The sequence below is a fragment of the Dunckerocampus dactyliophorus genome, chromosome 9 (assembly GCF_027744805.1).
Source record: "Dunckerocampus dactyliophorus isolate RoL2022-P2 chromosome 9, RoL_Ddac_1.1, whole genome shotgun sequence".
NCBI lineage: Eukaryota > Metazoa > Chordata > Actinopteri > Syngnathiformes > Syngnathidae > Dunckerocampus > Dunckerocampus dactyliophorus.
In genome coordinates, this window is record NC_072827.1 from 2,436,371 (window position 1) to 2,462,716 (window position 26,346).

The 26,346-nt window shown below is 44.1% G+C and overlaps 2 protein-coding genes across 10 annotated transcripts in view; both read left to right on the forward strand.

Annotated features, from left to right (window-relative positions):
* The first annotated feature begins 3,939 nt into the window (after positions 1-3,939).
* On the forward strand, positions 3,940-13,534 carry lonrf2 (LON peptidase N-terminal domain and ring finger 2). The gene is made up of 12 exons (XM_054787953.1): positions 3,940-5,418; positions 7,000-7,118; positions 7,979-8,101; positions 8,208-8,363; positions 8,499-8,724; positions 8,852-8,945; positions 9,028-9,142; positions 9,225-9,346; positions 10,637-10,823; positions 10,903-11,037; positions 11,120-11,269; positions 12,287-13,534. The coding sequence occupies exons 1-12, from the start codon at positions 4,701-4,703 to the stop codon at positions 12,443-12,445; spliced, it is 2,304 nt and encodes a 767-aa protein (XP_054643928.1). The 5' UTR covers positions 3,940-4,700; the 3' UTR covers positions 12,446-13,534.
* Positions 13,535-15,412: 1,878 nt separating this feature from the next.
* LOC129188012 (mitogen-activated protein kinase kinase kinase kinase 4-like) overlaps positions 15,413-26,346 on the forward strand; it is a 111,948-nt gene continuing 101,014 nt past the window's right edge. For 5 of the 9 annotated variants that reach the window (XR_008572508.1, XM_054787960.1, XM_054787958.1 and 2 more), the window contains exons 1-2: positions 15,415-15,701; positions 15,918-15,983. Coding sequence is in view for 8 of the 9 variants with exons in the window: in XM_054787960.1 (XP_054643935.1) it covers positions 15,645-15,701; positions 15,918-15,983 (123 nt within the window). In the remaining variant the exon portion in view is untranslated. Of the gene's footprint in view, positions 15,702-15,917; positions 15,984-26,346 lie in introns of all 9 variants that reach the window. The other 4 variants (XM_054787966.1, XM_054787962.1, XM_054787964.1 and 1 more) reach the window with 3 other exon arrangements.

Here is a 26,346-nt window from a genome sequence, read left to right on the forward strand (position 1 = left end):
GGAAAACGACAAAAAGAACAAGAAAAATTAAAAAAGAGCAGTAATTTTATGGGGGAAAAATTCAAAATATTAGAATAATATCATAATATTAATGGAAACAAAATAATATTACGGCAAAAAAATGTACGGGAATAACGTAATACAAAAAGTCATTTTGACAATAATTTCTGCAATACTTGGAAAATTAGGTCGGGGAAAAGTTGTGATAATAAAAAAAAACACAACAGGAAAAATGGAAAGTGGAGAAAAGGTAATAACACACTTTGTCAGCTATAAAACAAAGCTGAGATACAGGCTGTATAAAAATATATAATTTCTTAGCATATCTACATGGGTTGGTTTGCAAAATGCAAAATATCAAAGTGGCCCCCGTGTTCTTTGATTTGGCCATATGCAGCCCTGGCTGGGGAAAGTTTGGACACCCCTGGTATGCCTGCCGCCTGTGCTCTCTGATTGTTCCATTTCATTCCACTGTGTGTCTCTCCATGTCAACTTAATTACAATTGTCCCTTGTTGTTTTGTGGTTGACTATGACTTATGAGTCCAAAAAATAATTAAAACATTAAAATGTTACATATTCTTGGCCTAAATTAAAGCATTTTCAAGCATAAAAATGTTGTAAATGAACTAAAACACAAATACACTTTAAGGCAATACAAGACTTTAATGAACTGTAGTCTACACTGGCCACTAGGTGTCACGAGTAACACGTGCCAGACTTGATCGTCAACGACAGGTGTTTTTTTTATTTTATACTTATTTATATCACAACAGGCACAATAATGACATGATAATAATAATAATAGTCATCATCATCATAATTACACGGGCTACTGTTGTGGCCGGACTCCAGCTATGTCACTGCCTGTCCACACGCCCGGAAGACATTTATTGAAACACTCACGAGCACAATGGCTTATACATGTCTTAAATGGCTTATTTTCTCTGACTATATCTACTATCTGGGGTCATATGGGTGCAAAGGTGACTGTAGGGGTGTTATTTCATGCCTAGAGATCTCTAATAATGGTAAAAATGGTATTTAGAAAGTCATAAACAGTTTTTTTTATTATCTAACTATGAAAATAATCAGTTTATTAATATGGAATCCTACTTCACTTATCGTGGTCGGGCCTGGAACCAATTAACTGCGATGAACGAGGGATTACTGTACGTCAAAGCCATAGCAATTGGCTGTTTTGGCTCGACCCTGTAAAAATGTCTTCAGATGTCTTGTTGTTTCCTGACCAAAATACATGTAAAATGAATTTCTAGTGTGAAAATATGATGATATCAAATGTTTCTCGCTTATACGGCTTCATTTATATTTATTTATTCGGCAAAAAGGTCCAATCTGATTTGTACATTTTCCAACTATTTACAGTGAAACTACACGTCAACAAAACATTCCTCAAACCAAATATAAACCGACTCTTGGGTTATTTTTTTGGTATGCGGAAAACGTTAGGGCACCCCCATTTAGATGCTGACTGAGCTGAAGTCCGATGAACATTTTCATGAACATTTTGGTGGAACACCGAATCGTACAGTTTTGCATAGAAAATGCCGGTTTGCTACACGTTATTGAATGAAAGCATATAGACAAACAAAGTTGTTTGTTTTTTTAACAGACAGCACGTACCAACAGGCTGTTTCACCCACAGCATGATCTCGGCATGAGATGATGGGTGATCACTGTGAAACTGAATATGTGTGTGCATTATGCATTGTGTGTGTGTGTGTGTGGGGGGGGGGGGGGGGGGGGTCCACGTGTCGAGTGCTCTCATTACTGCTTGCCGAAGCAGCCAATCTTACACCCTGGAAATAGAGGACAGGTGTGTGTGTGTTTGTGTGTGTGTGTGTGTGTGTGTGTGTTTGTGTGTGTGTGTGTGTGTGTGTGTGTGCGCGCGCGCGCGTGCGTGTCCACTGAATGGATTTGGAAACACGTGCTGGTGTACAAAATAGGAGGAGGAGGAGGAGGAAGAGGATGTTTGAGTTATACAACATTGCTGCTGCTGCTGTGATGCGATATTAAGGAAGGAACATTCTGCTCTCAAATAACAGAAGAGCGGCGTGTGCAGGAAAGCAAAAAGTATGAAATCACAATGTAGTTGTTTAAATCAGGGGTGTCCAAAACGCGGCCAGCGGCTCTATTTTTATTGGCCCACGGAACATTTTAAACATTTAATTTAAAGAAATTTAAGAAAATAATAATAATAAAAAACAACAGCAAAAATGGGAAAAATCAACAGTAACCCTACAAGTCAAAATGTTAAGAGGAAAAAGTACAAATCTAACTTGTCACTTATACACAGGTACAAGCGACATTGGCGGCGTCAAGTTGAAATATTACATTTTAAAGTCGTAACAAGAAAAACAAACAAAGCAGTGAATCATTTTTGGAAAATTAGGTTGCGGGAAAAAAATATTTGACAAGAAAAAAGTCAAAATATTATGAGAATAACGTCACAATTACAAAAAGAAAGTTTACAAGAAGAAAGTTGAAATAGTTTGGTGGGGGGGGGGGGAACAACAGCAAAAATGAAAAAAAAGCTGTAATTTTACGAGAATAAAGTCAAAATATTAAGAGAAAAAAGTCGTATGCCAACGAGGAAGTCGCAATTTTAGGAGAATAAACTGAGGAAAAATAATGTCATTTTATGGACGTAGAGGTGAACTATTCAAGAAAAAATCCACTATCTTTTCAAAAGCTGTAATATGAGAAATGAATAAAACTTTTGGGAAAATTAGGCTGGGGAAAAGTTATAATATTATGGGAATAAAGTCAAAATATTATGTGAATAAAGTCATATTACGAAAAGAAAATTTGCAAAGATTATTTAAGAAAACAGTATTTGGGAAAATATTTGGAAAATGTAAAAAAAAAAAAAAACAGCAAAAATTAGGAAAAAAAGGGCAAAGTTGTACTAATAATACGCTTTTTTACCTGTATCACAAGGTTGCGATGCAGTTTTGTCTTGAAATATATATACCTTAACTTCTTAGGGTCCATACATCCATCTTCAATCCTCATCAGGGTCGCGGGGGTATGCTGGAGCCTATCCCAGCTGCCTTTGGGCGAGAGGTGGGGTACACCCTGGACTGGTCGCTACTTCTGAGCATATCTTTACAAAATATCAAAGTGGCCCATGCATCCTTTCATTTTTCACTATGTGGCCCTCGATGGAAAAAGTTTGGACACTTGCGGTTTAAATGAATGATAAGATAGACATATAGGACTACCATATATCACAACATACCACCACATTACCCAGACAGGCCTGTGCAACTATACACGCAACAGTTTCTCAAATTGATTGATTGATTGGGTGCGCTGCACATTTAGTTTTAGGCCTGACTTTAGAGTCAAAACAATGCTGTCGTGCAGTGTAAAAACATGTTCATGCATTTCTATTTATTGTTCAGATAACATTTTTGTTACACAAGGTCTATGCAGGTGTCGTTATTCAAGCATTTTTTTTCTTAAATAAATATTAGATTGCCTGCCTGCAGGTTATATACATCCCTTGGAGCCGAGTGGATCTGTAGACATCCCTTGTCTCTGAATTGGGTCACAAACTAAGTCTTTTGAGCAAACAGAACGTCCACAGCAGCTCCTCCTTGCAAGTGTGAGCCATATGCAACATGCTCCAGAAAGCAGCATTTTGTAAGGCTGCTTATGTAAAGCATTACATAAAACAATGAAGCTAGCCATGCAACCAGGCCTACTTGTGTGATTTGAATGGTTATAGTTATAGCTACAATAATGTCTCAGTGGTGTTCCAGTTGTGTGGTGTTAAAAATCCTGCATGCAAAATGGTAGAGTTATGCGTCTGTTGTGTTGGCAGTGTCAGGCTGCCATTCACTGTAAGAGGTTATACAACAACACTATTGCGTTATATAAGTGGGCCGAGCGGCGGGCCAATGGGAGCGCTCTTCGCCTGTCACGTGACGGCCCTCAGCAGTCTTTGGGCGAAGTGGACACGAAAGACAGCAAGGAGCGTTAGCCTCCTGGGCTACCGACGGGGTTAACAACACGGCGACAACTTGGCTGTTCTGGGTGGTTGGTCGACGACGTTCTTATAGGTCGGGACTTGACTCGGAGTAGCTTCGTGTGTGGAGGGCCACAAAGCGGCTCGCTCGACATTAGCTTCGGTTTAGGTAGCTAGCCTAGCGTCTTTCATAAAACAGCTCGCTCCGTTTCAAACATGATAGATATAACGCCAACTTTAATGCACAATTGTTTTAAAATGTGAGCGATTTTTATTCGTTTAACCGAGAGCTTGAGTTAGCGCTGCGGTGGACAAGTTTAAGCTTCTTATTTGCTAAACCCGGAGGATTTCACCTCCCAGCTTTAATGGCTGTGTATTGATCCAAAGTGTGCGCTATAAAATAAAATATAGTTTATAGTCAAATTGCCGGTCCTAAAATTGTGTTTAAACAGTAGAAAGTAGAACAACACGGAAATAGAAGCGATAGGGAGTTCCGCTGGGTGGGAGGAGGAGCGACGGCAACCAACTACATTACAAAGTATCTGCCGTGTTGATCCAGAATGAATCCGAATCTGCTCCCAATGGGCAGTAGTGGACCGCATTCCGGTGTTCGCTTTGGCGACAGGGAGCTTCATTTCGGAATATGATTCTCGTCTTTTCTAGAGTCTCTTCGAATTTATTAGTCGAGTAGAAACCTGTAAGGGGGGCATGGAGGTCAGGTACCAGCAGGGTGAGCTCCTCGTCCACCCTCTCTCCAACCCGGCAGCCCCCGGGATCTGCCCAGAGATGCTGGAGGTAGCAGAGGAAGCCACCCGGGCAGGGGACTTCAGTCTGGCGGCCGAGATTTACAGCTCGCAACTGTCCGACCTCCAGCAGCCGGACAGGGGCTTGTGTCTGAGGAAGGCAGACACTCTGGTGCGCGCCGGGAGGATTTCGGAGGCGCTGGACTCTTACTGTGCGGCGGCCAACCTGGGCAAGTTGCATCCGGAGGAGCTGCCGCTGCTGGTGGAGAACATCGCCCGCAGCCTCCGCGACAAAGAGCCGGGCCTCCGAAGCAGCAGCAGCGGGGACAGTGGGGAAGACTGCGACGGGGAATGCACCGAGGACGAGACTCTGGACTTGTTCTCCTGCGGCGTGTGCAGATGTCTTCTCCATGAGCCCTCCACCGTGGAGTGCGGGCACACGTTCTGCAAACGCTGCCTGGAGAGGGACTCTGTCACGGACTGTGTGCACTGCAAACAGGCCATCATGAGGAAAGAGGGGTTGCCCAACGGACGGAGACTCGACGTGGTCCTCAGCGGCCTGTTGGACAAGCTATTCGCCACCGAAAGCAGGGCCCGGAAGCTGTGGATCGAAGGGGAGGTTCTGTGGCACAACCACAACCTGACCGAGGCCCTGCAGAAGTACGACGAGGCCGTGGATTTGGGTAAGACACTTGGTGTGAAAAAAGATATGATTTGTGTAACATTTCTGTACGATATTCTGTAGCGTTTCGAGCACATGACCTACTTTTCTCCGCTGTACTTCCCGGTATCTCCGGTAGATGGCGCCATTTCTTGTGTCGGCTCCACAGGTCAGCTGTTATGTGACTGCATGACGCACTGTCCTTGATTACCTAACGGACAGACATAGCTCCACTTTCCTCTCACGCGCTTATATTTATCTCATATTCCTGCTAACTAAATAAGAGCAGAGGAGTCCTAATTTAATAAAATTGGAACCCATTGGTCTCAAACACTACCCATGTTCAGTTTCATAAGTTGCCAAAGTGTTGGGTAACAATCAGGTCAAAGTTCTGGGCATGATATGTAACTGCTGGAGCTCCGGTGCATGAGTCAGATACCCGCTCTGAACACGCCTCAGTTACCAAACAGGCAGAATGTTCTGTTCTAGTACGTTGCCTCCTAACCAGCCTAGTCCATTTATTTACTTGCAACATTTTTTACAGGAACAAAAAAGGATGTCCCATTCAGTCAGATTTTGAATGGGCTAATGCAAATGAGCACAGTGTCAAGATATTCACACTGCAGGATCAACAGTGATTCACACATTCTGTCCACAGAAGTGTTCCTTTGCAGCTCCCCCGCCTGTCGGCAGCGTTTCCCCAGCATACGGCCGGTCGGTCTGACGCCTGCGATGCACAAGAGAGCGCGTCGAGGCAGTCTGCCACATCATGTTTGATGACATCGTGCGTGTCGTGTTTGCTACGACCACGTCGCCGTTCATTGAAGGAAGTGCAGAACGAACGTTCCATTTTGGCTCTGCATGACAACGCCCGTTTTAATGATCACAATAGACCTTTGATGGAAAGATAATAAGGAAGAGAAGTCCATGAATATATTTACAAGGGTTTTTGTAGCTTTTGATACTGAAATATTCAGTTCTTATCAGCACATACAGAGTTGTAGTCCTATGCTCCCGAAGTTGAAGTTGGACTGTTCTGAATTTCCCCAAGATGTCCAGGAAAAATGGCTTTTAGAGTCGTTGTGCATAACCTCGCTCTGGATGATCACTTTTGGGAGCGTAAACTTAAAAAAATATATATATATTTTTTAATTTTTAAGTAAAGTACTGATTTTTCCAAAATTACAGATGTGATGAGACTCCATTTACATCACAAGTTTGGCATTAAAGTTACGACTCCATGATTTATTGTTGGGTAACGTCTTTGTGCACCTGTATGACAGTTAAGAATGTTAAAATGTACGAGGAAAATAGTTGGCACGAGCAGCTACCGTGTCTTTTTCCATCTGACGCTTGAAGCTGCTTCCCTCAAGCGTGTTTAAATGTCTTCACATTTGGTGCTCCGTGACGCGGTTTGCCTAAAATGTGATCCATCGCCCCCGCAGAAAAGCCTCTGGTCAGATACAGTCGTGTGGCCTTACCTGGGCGTTTGTGTAAGCAAACGCGCTGAGCACGTGACTCCGTGCGCCATGTCACGTTACATTGCTGGCCTACTTCTGTTCGACCTGACCTGACTGTACTCTGTCTCTGTGTGTGCACGCAGCGCCCTCTTTAGGCAGGCTGCTGTGCCAGCGGGCTGAGCTGCACCAGGAGATGGAGAGCTCCAGCCAGGCTCTGCAGGACGCCAGCAGCCTCTGCAGGATGAAGCCTCTCTGGCCAAAGGTGAGAGGAGTATTTACTTCAGCGGTCAGGTAGACACAAGAATGAACGTGAATTTGTCTTGGAGATCAGTAAAGTGTCTAAGATTTATCATCCAGTTGTACAACATCCAGTGGTACGAACAAAAACACATTTATTGGCTAATTTTCATAGATACCATATTAAGATTTGGAAAGCCAGCTTACAAATGGTGACGAAAATGGTACCTTTGCACAAAACCGTGACTAATGGATGCACGGAAGAAGGTCCTAAAAATGCCGCCTTATTATATTCTAAATTAAAAAAAATAGGTTTAAATTGTATTTAATTATTTATAGGAAATAAAAAAAACATTTAAAACTAGTCCTAAATTAAAATGTTAATGTTTACATTCTTTAAAATATTAAAAAAATACATTTCCTTTGATTTAATTATGTAAATAATTCATTGATCAAGTTTTTGTTCAAGCATTTTTCTGCAGGAAAATGTTTAGCGACTTGACTTGAGACTTGCGCACGCTGTAGGATTCATAACTGCAATAATTATTTTTTCCTTTCTGTTGAAGTTAATATAAAAAAAAGCAGCAAAAGGATAATCACATCCCATCTGGATACATTGAATACAACACAAAGTTTGCACTTTTATATTTAACAATGCATATAATGCAGTTTCACATACAAAATATGAATGTTTTTACACACAAATGTTATATTTTTCAATTTAGCCAGATTTCAATTAACCCCACCCTTACTACATGTGTGTTGAAGTGCATAACAACCCAGGAGATGCCAGGTGCAATATGTTGTTGTCTGCAAAGGTACACATGCTTTGTAAAACAAGGAATGGTGACTGGAGAGATGATTCATTTTGTGCCTTTACTTCAGGCTCACTACCTGAAAGCCACAACGCTGAGCCAAGCGGGTCGCAATGATGAGGCCTTGCAGGAGTATTTGTTGTGTGTGGCTCTCAAGCCTAATTGGACCAAAGTGAAACTGGAAGCTCAGAAGGTAAGACCAGCTCCATCTTGTCCATCCTGTGGCGGCTGCTCCTGGCAGCACCAGCGGCATCTGCTGGCTTTGTTCTTATGCCGCCGCTGTGGCTTTTATTGCGCAGGTCCTCAGCGAGCTCTTCTCCTCCGTGTTCGAGAACCAAGACCTGCCGACGCCGCTGCACCCTCTGCAAGGCGGCATAGCCTCGCGCCTCATCAAGCCACCCGCACTGCTGAGGTCGCTCAGGCCGCTCACACAGAAACCTGCTTCATCCTTGCAGGTCAGCCAACTTGACTACATGCAATAAATTACTCACTTTTTTGGTAGTCTGGTCTGGATTTGAGTCAATAAAAAGGCCTTAAAACAAGCTATTGTGATAAAATAGATCTTCTTAAATCAATATTTCTTTGTCCAGGACTCTGATTTGTGTATGACTAAAAGCGCCTCCCCGGACGAGTCGTCTTCCAGGCTCTCTGCCGTCTCTCCTTGGAAATCGGACTCTTGTGCAGTTGGAGAGAGCAGCAAGAGCCTGGCTACTGCACTGGCCACAGTACCAGCACCCCCTACTGGTGTGAAGAGGAAGCAAAGTGATGACGCATCCCTGGCAGCCTTCTACCCACCCTCTAAACTGCTCAAACCTGGTAGGAAACCTGTTTTCATTGCATAGCATTTGTAAAAGTAAAAAGTGAGCAGAGAAGCCACTAGATGGCAGAAGAGAATGCTGCATGGCTTGGACAAGTCACAAATGCATGTTTGACTGACCCACAGGCGAGCCCAGCAGCATTACGACCGCAGCAGGAAGGAGGAGCGTTCCAATGGACCTATTGGACAGTGGTGACATGGAGTGTTCTCTCTGCATGAGGTGATTGACTGGCAGGTCAACACGATGACTATTGCTGCTCAATAGACGTTTCTCCCTAATGTCTGTTGTTGTGGTCCTCCAGGTTGTTTTACGAGCCAGTGGCCACGCCCTGCGGACACACCTTCTGCCTCAAGTGTTTGGAACGCTGCCTTGACCACAACCCCAACTGCCCTCTGTGCAAGGAGAATCTATCAGAGGTGGTTGTTTTGCCAAGTATATCATGCAAGCAAACTGTTTATGAACTTGGCGCTCACTGCATCGTCTCGGTGTCCGCGTTAGTATTTGGCCACCAGAGGCTACAACAAGACACTGCTGATGGAGGAAGTGCTGCAGCGGTACCTCAGCAATGAGCTGGCGGAAAGGAAGAAAATCCACGAAGAGGAGATGAAGGAGCTCTCAAAGTCAGTTTCATACACGTGCAGACACATACTTCACCTTACACTTTAATTTAAGCTACTATATTATCGAGGAAAAGGCTTCTTGAGACGTCATCTGTACTTCTGTGTAGAAGGTGTCGGACGTTTCGCTCCTCATCCGAAGAGCTTCGTCAGCAAACTAATAAGTGCTGGTAGCTTAGGCCTTAAATACAGTAAGAGTGGGCGGAATTGGTGTGCCAACACCCTCCTCCTATTGGTTCGTTACACTAAGCCTGCATTCCTCATCTTTACAGTGGTATAATCCTATCCTGTTATTCACACCTACGATAAAAGGGAAGTGTCGCTCCCTGAATTGTGTATGTAACGAACCAATAGGAGGAGGGTGTTGGCACACCAATTCCGCCCACTCTTACTGTATTTAAGGCCTAAGCTACCAGCACTTATTAGTTTGCTGACGAAGCTCTTCGGATGAGGAGCGAAACGTCCGACACCTTCTACACAGAAGTACAGATGACGTCTCAAGAAGCCTTTTCCTCGATGGACAACTCCTGTACGACTGAGAGCCTACACAGACGCTACTATATTATGTTGTTCTATCAAATGAATGTTGGACATTTACTCTATAACCCTTAACTGTAAGACCATTGATCCTCAGTATTACATTTTGATACATATCAATTCAATAAGACAATGGAGCACACTGTGACGTTATGCAAAGGAGAAAAGACAAAAATTTCCAAATCACATTTTAAATAAATAATAAGAAACTGCATTTAACAGTTTCAATGTGCTGTATATCAGTGGTCCCCAAACCTCGGGCCGCGGGTCATTTGGTACTGGGCCGTACAGAAAGAAAAAACATTTCATTTCATATTTTTTTAAATGTTTTATTTTGAAGAGTGGCCGGATTCTCTCTGTTACATCCGTCTCACTTGACGCATGTCCATTGTGGGTGTGCTAACTTTATCTCATGCCGCACAGATTTTTACCATTTTTCTTTCACCTCATGTGTGGTGTCAAATGCTGATACTATGTGGGAAGGCATAAAGGTAAGTTTGGATGACTTATTGAGTGCTAATGTGCACATGTGTCTCAAGTTAATTCATGCTAGCACTGCCTTTTAGCACACACGTCAAACGGCGATGTAATCATCTCTCTGGAAAAACTTGGAACTTGAACTGGTGGATGGGGGGGGTCGTCATTCATTTTGTGCTTTTAATTTGATGTTATTCATGTCTTAGTTTTACACAATACGTCATAAATAAGATAAATTACATTGCCATAATGTACCTATTTTAACCATGTCTCTTGCAGCCTGAACCAGGAAGTGCCCATCTTTGTGTGCACCATGGCCTTCCCCACCATACCGTGTCCGCTGCACGTGTTCGAGCCTCGCTACCGCCTCATGATCCGCCGCTCCATGGAGACGGGCACCAAGCAGTTTGGCATGTGCATAGCGGATGAGCTCAAAGGCTTCGCCGACTATGGCTGCATGCTGCAGGTGAGCGTGCCTTCCTGAATCTGAACCATTCGTCACCTCACTGTCACAAACTGAAAGAGCGGCTGGTTTGCTTTTGCAGGTGCAAGATGTTAAATTCTTCCCTGACGGCCGCTCCGTGGTGGAGACGGTCGGGGTGTCTCGCTTCAAAGTCTTAAGTCATGGCCAAAGAGATGGCTACCATACTGCCAAAATAGAGTACCTGGAGGACAAAAAGGTGGGGAAAGAAGTCTGCATCTGTAGCCGTGTGCTGATGTCGTGAATCACACGCGCACCCTAATCAGAGTGTCTGTCATCAGGTGGAAGGGGAGGAGCTTGCTGAGCTGCTGAAGCTTCATGACGCCGTGTACGAGCAGGCCGACAACTGGTTCACTTCGCTCAAAGACAACATGAAGAGTCAGATCCTCAGCCACTTTGGACACCTGCCCAGCAAAGACCCAGACCCTCAGGTAATCCAATTCAATCCTTACAACTCAAAATGTCCTTGTCTGGCATGGACGCAGGAAAGGAAAATGCTTCATTCAATTCATACATACTATATACTGTAGACCCCGCCCATACAATATTTATTTTTAGATACATTTTGAAGGGCAGGGAGAAAAAAAAAAAAAAAAAGGGTTGTCCTCAGTCTTTTATTTCAAAGAAAAAATATACAGGGTGTCCCAAAAAATGTATACACCTGCTGCAACAGTCTGTCATGCCAAGTATTAGAGAAGACTTTGAAGATGAGGACTTTTATTTTCAGCAAGATGGGGCACGCCCACACTACCATCACAATCCTTCCTTGATGAGAACTTTGCCAAACAGTTGCATTGGAAGGGTTGAATACTCTCTGCGTTCACCAGATCTCACACCGCTAGACTTTTTTTTTTTTTTTTTTACGGGGATACCTAAAAGACAAAGTCTTCACTATGAGACATGCAACAGTCGCTGAATTGAGAGCAGCCACTGAACGAATGCACGCTAATACCAAGGAAATAGTTTGGTGATGTCAGCAGTGTCTGGACCAGAACGGATGTCAGTTTGACAATAGGCAGTGACAAAACAATAAAATATTTGTAAATTCTATGAGACTTTGAAAATTGAACAAATTATAATAAAGACCTAGTTTACAATTATTTAAAGTGTGTATACATTTTTTATGGGACACCCTGTATTCTACCAGTTTAGAAATGTATCCGGTTCAGAGCTAAGAGTCTTCACTTCACATTCAAGTGTAACACCAAGTAATGATTCATGTGAAGAAATACTCATATGTCCAATGTGGCAGTTCCATCAAGCTACCAAAGTCCTTTTCCTGACTGGCTAACTTTACCACCCTGGGGATCCTCATTCCTTTCACTTTTTAGCAAAGCAGTTGTAGCCATGTAGTAAACTGCGGTTGTACAATGATTGATAACAAAAGAAATTGCACATTGATTTGCAGTGCTTTTACCTGGTTAGTGATCAATGTCTTCTTCTTGCAGGCAAGTCCCAGCGGGCCGGCCTGGTGCTGGTGGCTGCTTGCTGTCCTTCCGCTGGAGAACCGGGCCCAGCTCACCATCCTGGCCATGACCACCCTCAAGAGCCGCCTCATCGCCATTCGCAAGGTCCTCATCTTTGTCACGCGGAAGAGGCCGCGATGATGAGGCACCAGCGGGGAACACCCCCCCACCCTCACCCCCAAAAACACCGCCGGGCGGTTGTGCACATCCATGCAGTCACTTTTTTTTTGTATTTACGTGTGTTTTGGACTCCTGCTTCCTGCATTTGTCTCTTCATTGGACGCTGCTTCTCTTCTCTCTGTTGATTGACTGAGCTTGGTCACATGACTAAAAGCAGCGGCAGCAGCAGCGTCATCCTCTACTGTACAGATCCACAGACCTTTACAAACGGGAAGCAAAAAACGAATGTACTGACAGGGCGAACGTTTCGGCGAGGCGCTCGCATCGCCTTGGGCGACATCAAATCTTCCTGCTGTCTCAGCTGACTGATAACGTGTGCCGCCTCTTCTTGTAGCATATCCTAGTATCCAATGTACGCTTTTTTTTTTGTTACGCCGCCAAACTCTATATAAGATTTTCACAGCGCACTTTTATCTGCTGTCTTTTCCCTGACAAAAAATGTTTTGATTGGAAAGTGGCGCCCCCTGGTGTTAACACGAAGCAACTTTTTTTTATGCTTGAATGTGACGTCAGTTTTGGAGCTTCATTGTGTATATTCATGTAACATGGAGGCCTTGTTTGTGTTCACTTTCACAGTGCATTTACAAACACACGCCTGGAGGCCCGGTGCTTCCTTCATTGTAGACTTCTTGAATGTTTCCCCACTCGTGAAGCATCTGTAGCAGCTTCTTGTGGAGTCTTGGACAAATATAAGAATCACGCTTGGCACCAATTGTTAGATGGCAGTGCTGATGATGAAAATAATGCAAATTTGAAGGGCCCATCTGCGAGTGCATCAGAACCAGGGCAGAATGCCAATGGGGCGCAAACTGGCCTATAATGCACGTGAGGCGTGGAACTTCTCACTTCATTTCCCCCAAAGTCGGGCCATGGGTTGCTAAGGAGTGTCATGTAAATTTACCGCACACTCTTCTGTCCTTCCAAATGTTTGTCACCATCCTCCCTGTCGTTTTGGGTGGGCGTTCACAACATGCTGTATTTACCTGAGATATTTGTAAAGGGAGGTCTTGTATCTATTTTTTATTGCCAATAGAGACAACCAAATCATGTCGTCCTTGCAGTTTTTTCCCCCCCAGAGTTGTCTCAGCAAAGGAAAAAAAACAGTAAGCCTCTTCTCAGCCTTGTGGAAGTTAACTGAATCCTGATAGGGTCTTGGGTGACAGCTTGTGGCGTCACGCTCCATTCATCTCACAGAGCGTATAGAAGCACCTGCGGAAAAGAAAAAAGTATAGGAGCACCTGAGCTATGTGGCCACAGGGGGGCAGTGTTATCAAAGTCAAGCACAAGCCTCGGGCAAGGGTTGGGCGATAGTGTGAATTTTGTTATCAATCCGATACTAAAATGGATACTTGTTTTTTGTTGTTTTTTTTAAAAGTACTTGTACTGAGCGGTTTAATTGGGTGTAATACCGGTCAGCAATCACTCCAGGGTGTCGGGTCAAGACAATTCTGTACAGGTGAGTGCAGTCCAAAGGCGGGAATGGCCACAGCCTGATTTGTGCCATTTTTATTTGTAGCCACGCGACACACCGCTGGTAGGTGGGTGGGTGTATGTGTGCATATGGCCTACTGCAATACTTAGAAACCTACTAGTCACAGTCATGACACCGTCTCTAGACCAAACAACATCGCTGGTCTCACCACAGTTTTGTACACCTTTCCTTTCATTTTAGCTGAAACTCTTCTATCACACATCACACCTGACACTTTTCTCCACCCATACCATCCTGCCTGTACATGCTTCTTCACCTCTTTTCCACACTCTCCATTGCTTTGGACTGTTGACCCTAAATACTTCAAATCCTCCACCTTTATCTCTTCTCCCTGTAAGCTCACTCTTCCACTTGGGTCCTCTCATTCACACACATGTACTCTGTCTTACTGTGGCTAACCTTCATTCCTCTCCTTTCCAGGGCAAACCTCCACCTCTCTAGCTTCTCCTCCACCTGTTCCCTGCTCTCACTGCAGATCACAATGTCATCTGCAAACATCATAGTCCATGGAGATTCCTGTCTAACCTCGTTTGTCAGTGCTGGTGCCCATTTTTAAGAACAAGGGAGATGTGCAGAGCTGTGGCAACTACAGAGGAATAAAGCTGATGAGCCATACAATGAAGTTATTGGAAAGAGTACTTGAAGCTAGACTAAGGGCATTAATGTTTATTTATGAACAATGTAACAATATATAAATACAACAGTATTAGGCAATGTGACAATAACAACAAAATTAGTACAATTATTCCGGCAATCGCGCAAAAAAAAGTACTCTTGGCTCGTCAAATTCTTTGGCTTTTTGCCCCAAACAAGACATTTCTTCTTGAGTTTTAAACAATTAGCACAATATCGACAATAAAACACACCGATGTTTGTGAAAATAAACACACAAGAGAACGAAAAATATCAATCTCAGCACGCTAATATCATCAGACACGCTTGGTATTGACACTTAATCGATCCGCCCACCCCTCCTTGTGTACATTTGGTTCATCCAAAGGCGGGAAAGATATACAAACTGAAGGTTTCTCATGACTATTTGGCGTATTTAAGGCTACATTTACCCTCCTAGGTGGAGCCAGAGGGTCCGGGCTGGTTCCAAAAACACATTAACAAAAAAAATAAATAAATAAATAAATAAAGGACACATAACAGTTTATCGCTAAAAATGGCCTACTGGCTCATCTCCTTTTAGCGATCTACTGAGCTAGCGCGTAATCGTGCGTGTAATACCCCTGCATTCCACAAAATGGCGCTGTAAGTGACATTAACAATAAATAAATCGACATGCTAAAACAAATCTAAAGCTAGCTAATTACATATACACTCCCCCCGCTGCAATTAAACATAAAGTCTTTATTTAAGTCATAACGGTCTTTATTTCGGTTGGTTATGTGCGTTTGTGAGAACTTGAGGGAGGCGGGGCGATCAAGAGGTTGAAGGCGGGGAGAGAGACGACGTCAGCCGGCCGATCTCAGCCCTGAGCGGAGTCAGTCGGTATGTAGCAGCGGAGGAGGGACTACTCTGGTTTTCTAGAGAGGAAAGGGTCGCGGTGATCGAAAAGGATTTGACGTTAGAAGCTTAATTTGTTTATGATGATTCGTTCGCTGTCGGCGTGAAGGAGATTCATATCGCGTTGCTGATTTATCATCGTTTTTCCTTTTAAAAATGGCGAACGACTCCCCGGCGAAGAGCCTGGTGGACATCGACCTGGCATCCCTGAGGGTGAGTATGAACCTCTCTGCAGTGTTTAAAAATGTACAATAGCCCGAAAATGAACGAGACGATGGTTGTTGACGAGACTGGCTGCTCCTCTTTGTCTTATCCCCGCCGCTGTGTGAGGCCAAGGCCGGCGGGCTCTGCCGGCTCTCGCATCAAACACACCCTCGCCAATTACCACCTTATTAATGAGAATAATGGGACGCTTGTTTCTTTACACAGGACCCTGCTGGCATTTTTGAGCTGGTGGAAGTGGTGGGAAATGGCACATATGGACAAGTTTATAAGGTTAGTGTATATATATTTATATGTACCTGTGTATCTGTGTGTGTGAGCGGAAACTGGAGCACAAACATGTATTTAAGCATTTCCTCCAGCCTATGGATGCTGAGCTGGATTACAGTACATCCATGACATCATTTTGGCCTGCATCTCACATCCATTATTTATTTTTTCCTGCCAATTTTGGCTCCAAGAGGAAGAAGTGATGCTCCTTTCTTCTCCTCATCCCCCTGACATCTACGCCCCAGTTAGCTATGGCGTGCACACTGCGGGGGTCTCCATTGCACTGATTTAACAGATTCCATCCCCTTGACAGGCTTCAGCGCCATTGGATGGGCGGTGTTTGCGCATTTGTGCACTCCACTGCCCACTGTGGCCTTTTTTCGGTTGCTGGAATGGTTGTCATTGCTGCATCAGTGGGAATAGGCCCGGTCCATCACCATCTGACACACGCACACACACTATCACATACACTGTGCATAAGACAATCCATGCTAGTTCGCATATTCACCTTCCCTGCCTCCATTCTGTGCTAAAAATCAATCAAGAAGAAAAATGTTGATGGTAGAAAAACTGTTGTCATTATAGCTTTAGGGGTAGTACCCTGATGGGTTTGGCTTTTGTACTTGTTTGACCCTTAAGTTTGTACAAATTGGGAGCATTCCTGTCTCGTTTTGTCTCAATGCTAAGCCCTACGGCAGGGGTTTGCACGGTTGCACCCACCGCCCTGGTGGTGGTTGGACCAAGACTTTGCTTTTTGGAGTCCACGTGTGAGCCTTACTAAAGTTATATGGCATCATTTTGTGTGATGGTAGCCTTTTTTTTTTAACATGTCATGTAAATGCATTATGGATGTGTGAGTGGAAAGGGAATTTAGCCCAAGCCGGACCATTACAAGCAGTTTTTCCAACAGGACTGCAATCTATTAGTGGCTGCGGTGGGGTGGGGGTGTGATGACGTGGCCATTGAAAATTGCGTAATTGGCTACGACACATTATGGGCTTAGAACGACCAAATCACTTTCTTCTGTTGCGTCTTTTTGTCGTTTTGTCATTTCTACATTTGGTGTGAGCGCCTTTTTTTGAAAGAGTATTTAGAGTACATGTGCCAAACTCAGGCCCGGGGGCCTAATCCGTCCTGCGCTGCAATTTCATCCGGCGCGAGGAACTATTGGGAAAATAGATTTGAGTTCACCCGCCTCACGAACCTTATCATACAAAGTGCTTACAGCAATCTGAGTAAGTAAGCGATGCCTCTGGTATAAACTGTTTCATTTTACAAGTGGAAACAATATTGTATATAGCACGAAATTCACAACCATTCTTCATAAGGGTGCCAGATTCAGACCAAAAGTCCAAATAATGTAACCGTACATGACTAAAAGCGGCAGCACTTTAACCATTACGCCCCATCTGTACAAAAGAACATCTTTTAAAAAGACAGTCAAAAGTGATCATTTTAACTATAGCAAAGCATGCTTGGAAATGCGTGACTCTTCCGGGTTACACATCTCACGGATTGTGACGTTTTTGTGGCGATATAAAATACTGTCGCTTTTTCCCGGACATTGAGAGAATGAAGAAGTGTTTGATCAATAATCACTTTATTGAAGCTAACAACTACGCCAAAACAACCGTAGTCTTATGTCTGCATAGTTGAATATCGGAAAGTAGAAATTTGAAGCGGGAACGAATGGACATGAAAAATGGGGGGTAATGTCCTCAAGTAGGCTTTGAGTTTTGGCCCTAAAGGGTTGAACAATGTCACTACATTGGCAACACGGAGCCCTCCTGCTACATCTTCTTATTCTCTGGCAGACCGGGTGCGTTATAACGCGTTTATGAATGAGGGCGAACAGGTAGTGCCATATGTATTTGTGGCGGGCATTACCATTTTAAAGACTCCTTAAAGATGGTACATCCTGTCAACGAAAGCAAGGCACGATTGGTCCCCCACGGTCCAATCTTAGGCAAACAATAAGTCACTACACTCATTGTTCTTACTTTTAGTCCTCAATTTTCGCAACAGGATTGCAGTTGTTGACAGTTGTGTGGCGTACCGAGGCCGACGGTTCTGGAGGTTTCCACAAGGAGCGCCACAAGAAGACACGTGTCGGCGGGGAATACTGGGCTGCAGACGGAACACAGATCCAACTCGACATTTTGAGTTTAGTTCCTCAGGATTTGATGAATCACAACCTTTTTTTTTCTCTTCCTGTCTTCCTCTGGCCTTCTCGCACTCAGCTGACCCAGAAACGTGTTTTCATGTGGCGCCGCACACGTGCACTCGCTCCAAAACACTTAGTCATGGGGGGGGGGGGGGGTGCTCCGACCGGGACGGAAAAGTAAATGTGTGGGGAAGCTAAGTGGAAATTACAGAAGGAGCGAGTGTTCGGCCCATCTTCCTAACACCAGCCTTAACGTACTGAGCAAAAGAGGTCTCACTCTGTTTATTTCCATAAAACTGAGGGGAAAATTCAAGTCCTGAGCTGAAGAAAGCAGGAAGTGTTGAATGTTTTTGTGGTGAGACCGCACTCAGCATGTGGTCTGGGAATCCCCCCCCTCCCACTCCAAGGAACTCGTTTAACCCATTTATGAGTTTTTAACGCATCCCACTCCAACTGTATGCTTCTGTTAAATGTTGGATGCTTGCAAGGAAGTTAGTGAAATTGAGGAAGTTGTCTGCTCACAGAGGAGAAGTTTGTCCTGCTTTAATGACTGCGTCATCATTTAGTGACACATTACGCATGACATTTTGTTAATTCAGCAGAAGCAGACACTGGGGTGTCCAAAGTGCGGCCCGGGGGCCATTTGCAACCCACTGCTGTTTTTTTTCGGCTGCGCATTCTAATAATGTAAGTTAACAAGAAAAAACACAGAAAAAAAGGAAATAATCAGTAGCCATTTTGCAAGAGTAAAGTCAAAATGTGAAGAGAAAAGACAAAATGTCACAATTTTTACGAGAATAACGTCGTAATTATGTTCTGTGGCTATATAAACTTTTCTTTCATCAGGAAAAAAAAAGTTTGTTTCTACTTTTTTCCGTTCTTTAGTAATCAGCAGTAGAACATGGGTAAGTTTCAGGAAAATATCAGTTCCCGACTAAAAAAAAAAAAGGGAGGAAAACCTGCTTTTTGTGAAAAGATACATTTCAGGCATAGCTTTCACTTTGACACAAATATTTTTTGCTTTTGTGACAGCTCAAATATCTAAACAACTATACCAACATAAACAACATAAGTATCGGCATATGTCGATACTGTGCTTTTTCATGGAAGTCAGCCGATACTGATTGGTGGCCCATCGATCGGAACACCCCTAGTTGAAATGTAATGTTAATGTTGTATGTGACGTACGGCATCTATTACGTTAGATGTCGCAAGTGCCCCATGAACTGCCATATCCAAAATTCTTTCTTCTTAATCGCCTCCGCCGAATCATTTGGTTAAGAAAATATTGACTCCCGTTGCACAAAATCCTTGAAATTGCCACAAACGGGTTAAGGAGAGCACACGATGCAGCAATCTTTACTTTCCTAAACACATGGAAATACATGTGACGTCGTGCTTTTGCGCATGCACGCCACTTCCCCAACGCTTTGCGTTCACATTAACAGGTCACATTTTTTGGTAACGTGAATGCCCGCATAAAAAAGTCGGATTTTCACAAAAAATTTGAATTGGGCATCATACCCTGCAGTGTGAACGTAGCCTGAAAGTACTTTTAAACTCAACTAAACTCCTGCATCACGGCTAACACGTTTACGCTACACTATTGTGGTAGTATTGTGTTTAAAATTGGTGATAAACACTATAAAATGTCACCTTTTTACCCAGTCTGAAGATCAAGCCAATGTATATGCATTTCATAGTATACATTCTTATTTGTATTGTAAAAACTACAAAGCAGCGTGACTGCATGGACTCACGCCAGGCCAGATTGCGACCTTCCTGCTATTCAATCCTTACTGTCGACGACTGGCGACCACTGTGACCTTTTGCTGCACAGGAAGTTGAGTGCGACCACAGACGACGACAAGAAGTAAGCTGCTGGGACCTTTTTAGTCTAAAGCATTTGTATCTGCCGTGACCTTTCTACAGCGTAGCATCAACAGGAGGTGGATGAGTGCTGCCTTGGATGCAGGAGAAGTCGCTTTTGGTTTCACGCTGATGTGGTATGGGCAAACATTAGCTTAGCCTTTAGCCTTTAGCCTTTAGCCTTAAGTGTCATTGCCCTCGCAGGTTAAAGACACTGGAGAGGACCAGACTTACGAAAGTCAGAGGCAGGTCTGTCATTCCACAAACGTTCCTTCGAGTGATGCTAAATCCTAGTTGTCAATTTGTACACTTTGGATGCATTTTTGCATTGCTTTGTTTCTATTTGGCACCTATCTTCAGTGACAGGGTACCTAAAGGGGTGGAGCTAGCCAAGGGGTGGAGCTAGACACCCCTTTTGTTTACATTGTTGGCTTTCTTGTAGGGTGCACGATATGAGGATATATCCTACCAAAAAAAATATCTCAGCTAACTGATAAAAATAATCATAATAATAAGAAGAAGAAGAATAAAAAGCTCCAATGATGCGAGATTACCCGTACTGTATAGTCAGTGTGTTAGCATGAGCAAATGAAGCGCTCCTTTTCAGTGTGTGTCATTTCCTCCACTTGTAAACAAACATGGCGTGTGGGGTTTCTCGCTGTTTCTGAGGAAGACGTTTCGCCAAACGCGCTGCAAACATTCCACCATGAGGGGACGAGGGAACACGGCGCTTCAACACATCAACTGAAAAGCCAGCATTGCGGCGACACCCGGGGCTTGTTCCCATCGCTGCGCCTTGTGAAAAGTGCAAAGAAGTTTGCCAGAGAGCACCCGGGGGCTAAAGCCACCTGTAATTTCATCATTCATGTGATGGCGGCCGCCAATCTCCATTGAGCATCTCTGTGTGGAGTTTGCATTTGTACTTCTGAGCTTCCACTATTTTTTTTTTAAGTTTTGTTTATAGTAGTGATGTCATGGTATTTGGTTGGGACTAATCTACAGGTACAGTTTCTCATATCCAACTTTGTTTCAGTAGTTTTTACCTGGAGGTGCACACAGTTAAATCTAAATGAAAATGAAAATGTAATGACAAAGTTATTGGTTATCAGTATCGGTCTTAAAAAGCAGGAAATTATCTATCGGATTGAAAAATCGATATTGTGCATCCCTACTTTACTTTCTTGTTTTGACGCCTTCTGATGCTGTGATGTTGTGCTATGTACGTGCCGCCATCCTGGGTTAGGATTTACCTGTCTTGACGGAACATTATTGGACTGCATAAAAGTCAAACTAAGACAAAAACGATGAGTATGGGGTGTGACGAGATCTCGCGAGATTAAAACGCGAAAACATTTCTCGTTCAGTCTCGTGGGCACTAGGCCTGGAACGATAATAAATAATAGAATCACACAATAAATGAAAATGAACTGGATAATGTTGCCGGCCTGCGTGTCTGTTTTCCACGTCTCCCACCTCTAAAGACGCAGGAAGAGGTTTCACTCTGTGCATTGGTTTCAGAACCTTGGCGTATTTGTTCCATAGAACAACGGCATGAACGGAGTGAGCCCTTTTGTCAGTCATACACTCTCTTTGGCGGAGGCTAGCGGAGGCGGGGCCGCTAGCATACACACATAGCGCAGAAATTTGTCAGATTTTTTCCTTGTACTTTTCTTAACAGTAAAGTTAAAATCTCATCCCATCTCGTTCTCGTAGACCGGTGGTGTCCAAAGTGCGGCCCGGGGGCCATTTACGGCCCTCGACTGCTTTTTATTGGCCCTCGGCACATTCTAAATATACGATTTAAACAATAAAATTTAAGAAACAACAACAAACATGGGGAAAAAATAGTAATTAAAAAAAAAGCTGTAATATAAGAAAAAAAAACAAAGAATTAATTAGAAATTTTTGGAAAATTAGGTTGGGTAAATGCTATAATGCAGGGGTGCTCACACTTTTTTAGGCTGCGAGCTACTTTTAAAATGACCAAGTCCTAAAGATCTACCTACTACTATAAATATAGAAAGTATATACAGACCCTTTCCAAAAAAAATAGAATGTCATGGAAAAGTTGTTTAATTTCCATAATTCCATTCAAAAAGTTAAACTTTCATAGATTATAGATTCAGGGCCCAAAATTTAAACGATTTCAAGTATTTATTTGTTTATTTTTACGTAATTTGGGCTTCCAGCTCATAAAACCCACGAAAACAGGAATTCAAAAAATGAGAATACTGTGAAGAAATCACCATTTACTTCTCAGTTTTTGCAGGGAAAAAAAGAAAGAAATTAGGATCACATCAAATCAATCAAAATATGGTACTTTGAAAACGATATGTCAATCTTCAATACTTGGTTGGGAATGCCTTTGCCTTAATCACTGCCTCGATGCCACGTGGCATTGAAGCAATCAGCCTGTGGCATTGCCTGGGAGTTATGGAAGCCCAGATTTCCTTGATGCTTGCTGTCAGCTCTTCTTTGTTGTTGGGTCTGGTGCCCCTCATGTTCCTCTTGAGAATACCCCATAGATTCTCAATGGGGTTTAGGTCCGCTGAGTTGGCTGGCCAGTCAAGCACTGTGATAGCATGGGCATCAAACCAGGTTTTGGTGCTTCTGGCGGTATGGGCAGGGGCCAGGTCCTGCTGGAAGATGAAATCTGCATCTCCATACAGATCCTCAGCAGAAGGAATCATGAAGTCCTCTAAAACATTCTGGTAGACTGTTGCGGTGACCTTGGATTTAAGAAAGCAAAGTTTACCAACACCTGCACCGGACATTGCACCCCAAATCATGACGGACTGTGGATATTTCACACTGGACCTCAGGCAGCTTGGGTTCTGTTCCTCACCCGCCTTCCTCCAAACCCTTGGACCTTGATTCCCAAATGAAAGGCACACTTTACTTTCATGGGAAAAGAGGACCTTGGACCACTGGCCAACAGTCCAGTCCTTCTTCTCCTTGGCCCAGTGGAGACGCTTCCTACGTTGGCTCAGGTTCAGAAGTGGCCCGCCTCATTCCACTCTTTGTGGATCTCTGCCAGATTCTTGAATCTTCCCTGTTTGATAATCCGCTGAAGCCCACGGTCATCTCTTTTGCTGGTGCATCTTCTCCTGCCACATTTTGCCCTTCCTCTAGACTTTCCATTGATATGCTTGGACACAGCACTCTGTGAACAACCAGCCTCCTTAGCTATGAACCTTTGTGGCTTACCCATCCTACGGAGGGTATCAATGATGGTCTTCTGGCCAGTTGGCATGTCTGTAGTCTTCCCCATATTGAACCCAACTGAAGCAATTTAATGACACCTGGGGAAGCCTGTGCAGGTGATTTGAGTTTAGTAGATGATTAGTGTGCGACACTCAGTTTAAAACATTCATGCCCTGCAAAATTTGGGCTGATTTCTTCACAGTATTCTAATTTTTTTAATTCCTGTTTTCGTGGGTTTAATGAGCTGGAAGCCCAAACTATGTAAAAATAAACAAATAAATACTTGAAATCGTTTAAATTGTGTGCCCTGAATCTATAATCTATGGAGGTTTAACTTTTTGAATGGAATTATGGAAATTAAACAACTTTTCCATGACATTCTAATTTTTTGGAAAGGGTCTGTATATTTACTATCCATCCATCTTCTACCGCTTATCTGAGATCGGGTCGCAGGGGCAACAGCCTAAGCAGGGAGGCCCAGATTTTCCTCTCCCCGGCCACTTTGTCCAGCACCTCCCGGCGGATCCCGAGGCGTTCCCAGGCCAGTTGGGAAACATAGTCTCTCCAACGTGTTCTGGGTCTTCCCCGAAGCCTTCTACCGGTCGGACTTGCCCTGAACACCTCCCCAGGGAGGCGTCTGGGAGGCATCCTGACCAGATGCCCTAGCTACCTCATCTGGCTCCTCTCAATGCGGAGGAGTAGCGGTTCTACTCATTCTCTCCTGGATGACAGTGCTTCTCACCTTATTTCTAAGGGAGAGCCCAGCCACCCTATGGCGAAAACTCATTTCGGCCGCTCGTACCCGCGATCTTGTCCTCTCGGTCACTACCCAAAGCTCATGACCATAGGTGAGGGTAGGAACGTAGATCGACTGGTAAATTGAGAGCTTTTCCTTTCGGCTCAGCTCTCTCTTCACCACAACAGACCGATTTAGAGTCCGCATCACTGCAGACGCCGCAACAATTTGCTTGTCGATCTCGCGTTCCATCCTTCCCTCACTCGTGAATAAGACCCCAAGGTACCTGAACTCCTCCACTTGGGGCAGGATCTCATCCCTGACCTGGGGATGGCATTCCTCCCTTTTCAGGGTGAGAACCATGGACTCAGACTTGGAGGTGCTGATTCTCATCCCGGCCGCTTCATACTCGGCTGCGAACCGATCCAGTGAAAGTTGAAGTTCACGGCTCGATGAAGTTAGATGGACCACATCGCCTGCAAAAAGCAGAGACTAAGTCCTGCAGCCACCAAACCGGAACCCCTCAACACCCTGGCTGCACCTAGAAATTCTGTCCATAAAAATAATGAACAGAACCGATGACAAAGGGGGCAGCCCTGACGGAGTCCAACCCTCACTGGAAACGGGTCCGACTTATTGCCGGCAATGCGAACCAAACTCTGACACCGGTCCTCCAGGGAACGAACAGCCTGAATTAGCTGGTCCGATACCCCATACTCCCGGAGTACTTCCCACAGAATTCCTCGAGGAACACGGTCAAATGCCTTCTCCAAGTCCACAAAACACATGTAGACTGGTTGGGCAAACTCCCATGCAGTGTAGAGCTGGTCCACAGTTCCACAACCAGGACGAAAACCACACTGCTCCTCCCGAATCCGAGATTCAACTATCAGGCGGATCCTCCTCTCCAGAACCCCTGAATAGACCTTACCAGGGAGGCTGAGGAGTGTGATTCCACGATAGTTGGAACACACCCTCCGGTCCCCCTTCTTAAAAAGGGGGACCACCACCCCGGTCTGCCAACCCAGAGGTACTGCCCCCGATGTCCATGCAATGCTGTAGAGTCGTGTCAACCAAGACATGCCTACAGCATCCATGGCCTTAAGGAACTCCGGGCGCATCTCATCCACCCCCGGGGCCCTGCCACCGAGGAGCTTTTTGACAACCTCGGCAACCTCAGCCCCAGAGATAGAAGAGCCCACCGTGGAGTCCCCAGGCTCTACTTCCTCATAGGAAGACGTGTCGGTGGGATTGAGGAGGTCTTCAAAGTATTCTTTCCACCGATCCACAACATCCCGAGTCGAGGTCAGCAGCACACCATCCCCACCATACACGGTGACTGTGCACTGCTTCCCCCTCCTGAGACGCCGAATGGTGGTCCAGAATCTCTTCGAAGCCGTCCGGAAGTCGTTCTCCATGGCTTCTCTGAACTCCTCCATGTCAGAGTTTTTTCCTTAGCGACTGCCAGAGCCGCAGACCGCTCGGCCTGCTGATACCTGTCAGCTGCTTCCGGAGTCCCATGAGCCAAAAAGGCCTGATAGGACTCCTTCTTCATCTTGACGGCATCCCTCACCACTGGTTATATTTTCTATATTTATTTTAATAAAATATGAGTACGTATTTATGTACATGTACTGTATATCAGGAGTGCATGCACTTTCTCAGCATGCCAGTACAAGTCAAAATGATCTACGTCTTTCTATAAAACATAAAACATTTACAAAATGTAACCAGTAAACTCTGATATTCTATTGTAAATATTCATGATTAGTATTTCACATTCATTTTCAAAGTTTACAGGTCATCAAAGTAGTTGCTATCATAATTCACTTCAATATGGAAATAAAGATCATTCCACATAACTCCTAAATAGTTGTTTACTAGTGAGTGAGTACTGGTAATATGTCAGTCACATTAGCTACGTAACGTTCATTAGGGCACACAGTTCATGTATTACATCCAGTTAGCATTTGCTATCAAACATTAGCCATATACAAGAAAAAAGAAAACACTGATTTCTGTAGTAGAGTTCATGACGCCAAGCAAAGCCAGTAAACAATACACTTTTTTCTACGTAGCTAGCTAGAGCCGCTACAAGTGAACAGATGACTTTAGTGTAGATAAAGACATCTTACCACTGAGTTAGTTCATCCATGATCACAATCATAAAGATGAAAGTTGCATCTTCGTGTGTAGCTTGAAACGCTGCGGGGGAGCAATCGCGAATCAGGAGGGGAGCTTAATGTCAGCTGACTGATGTTTACACCATCTACCCAAAGTACCATGGCGATCTACTGGTAGCTTGCGATCGACCTAATGGCCACCCCTGCTATAATGTTATGATAATAAGGTCAAATATTATGCCAGTAAGTCATATTAGTAGTCTGGCATAG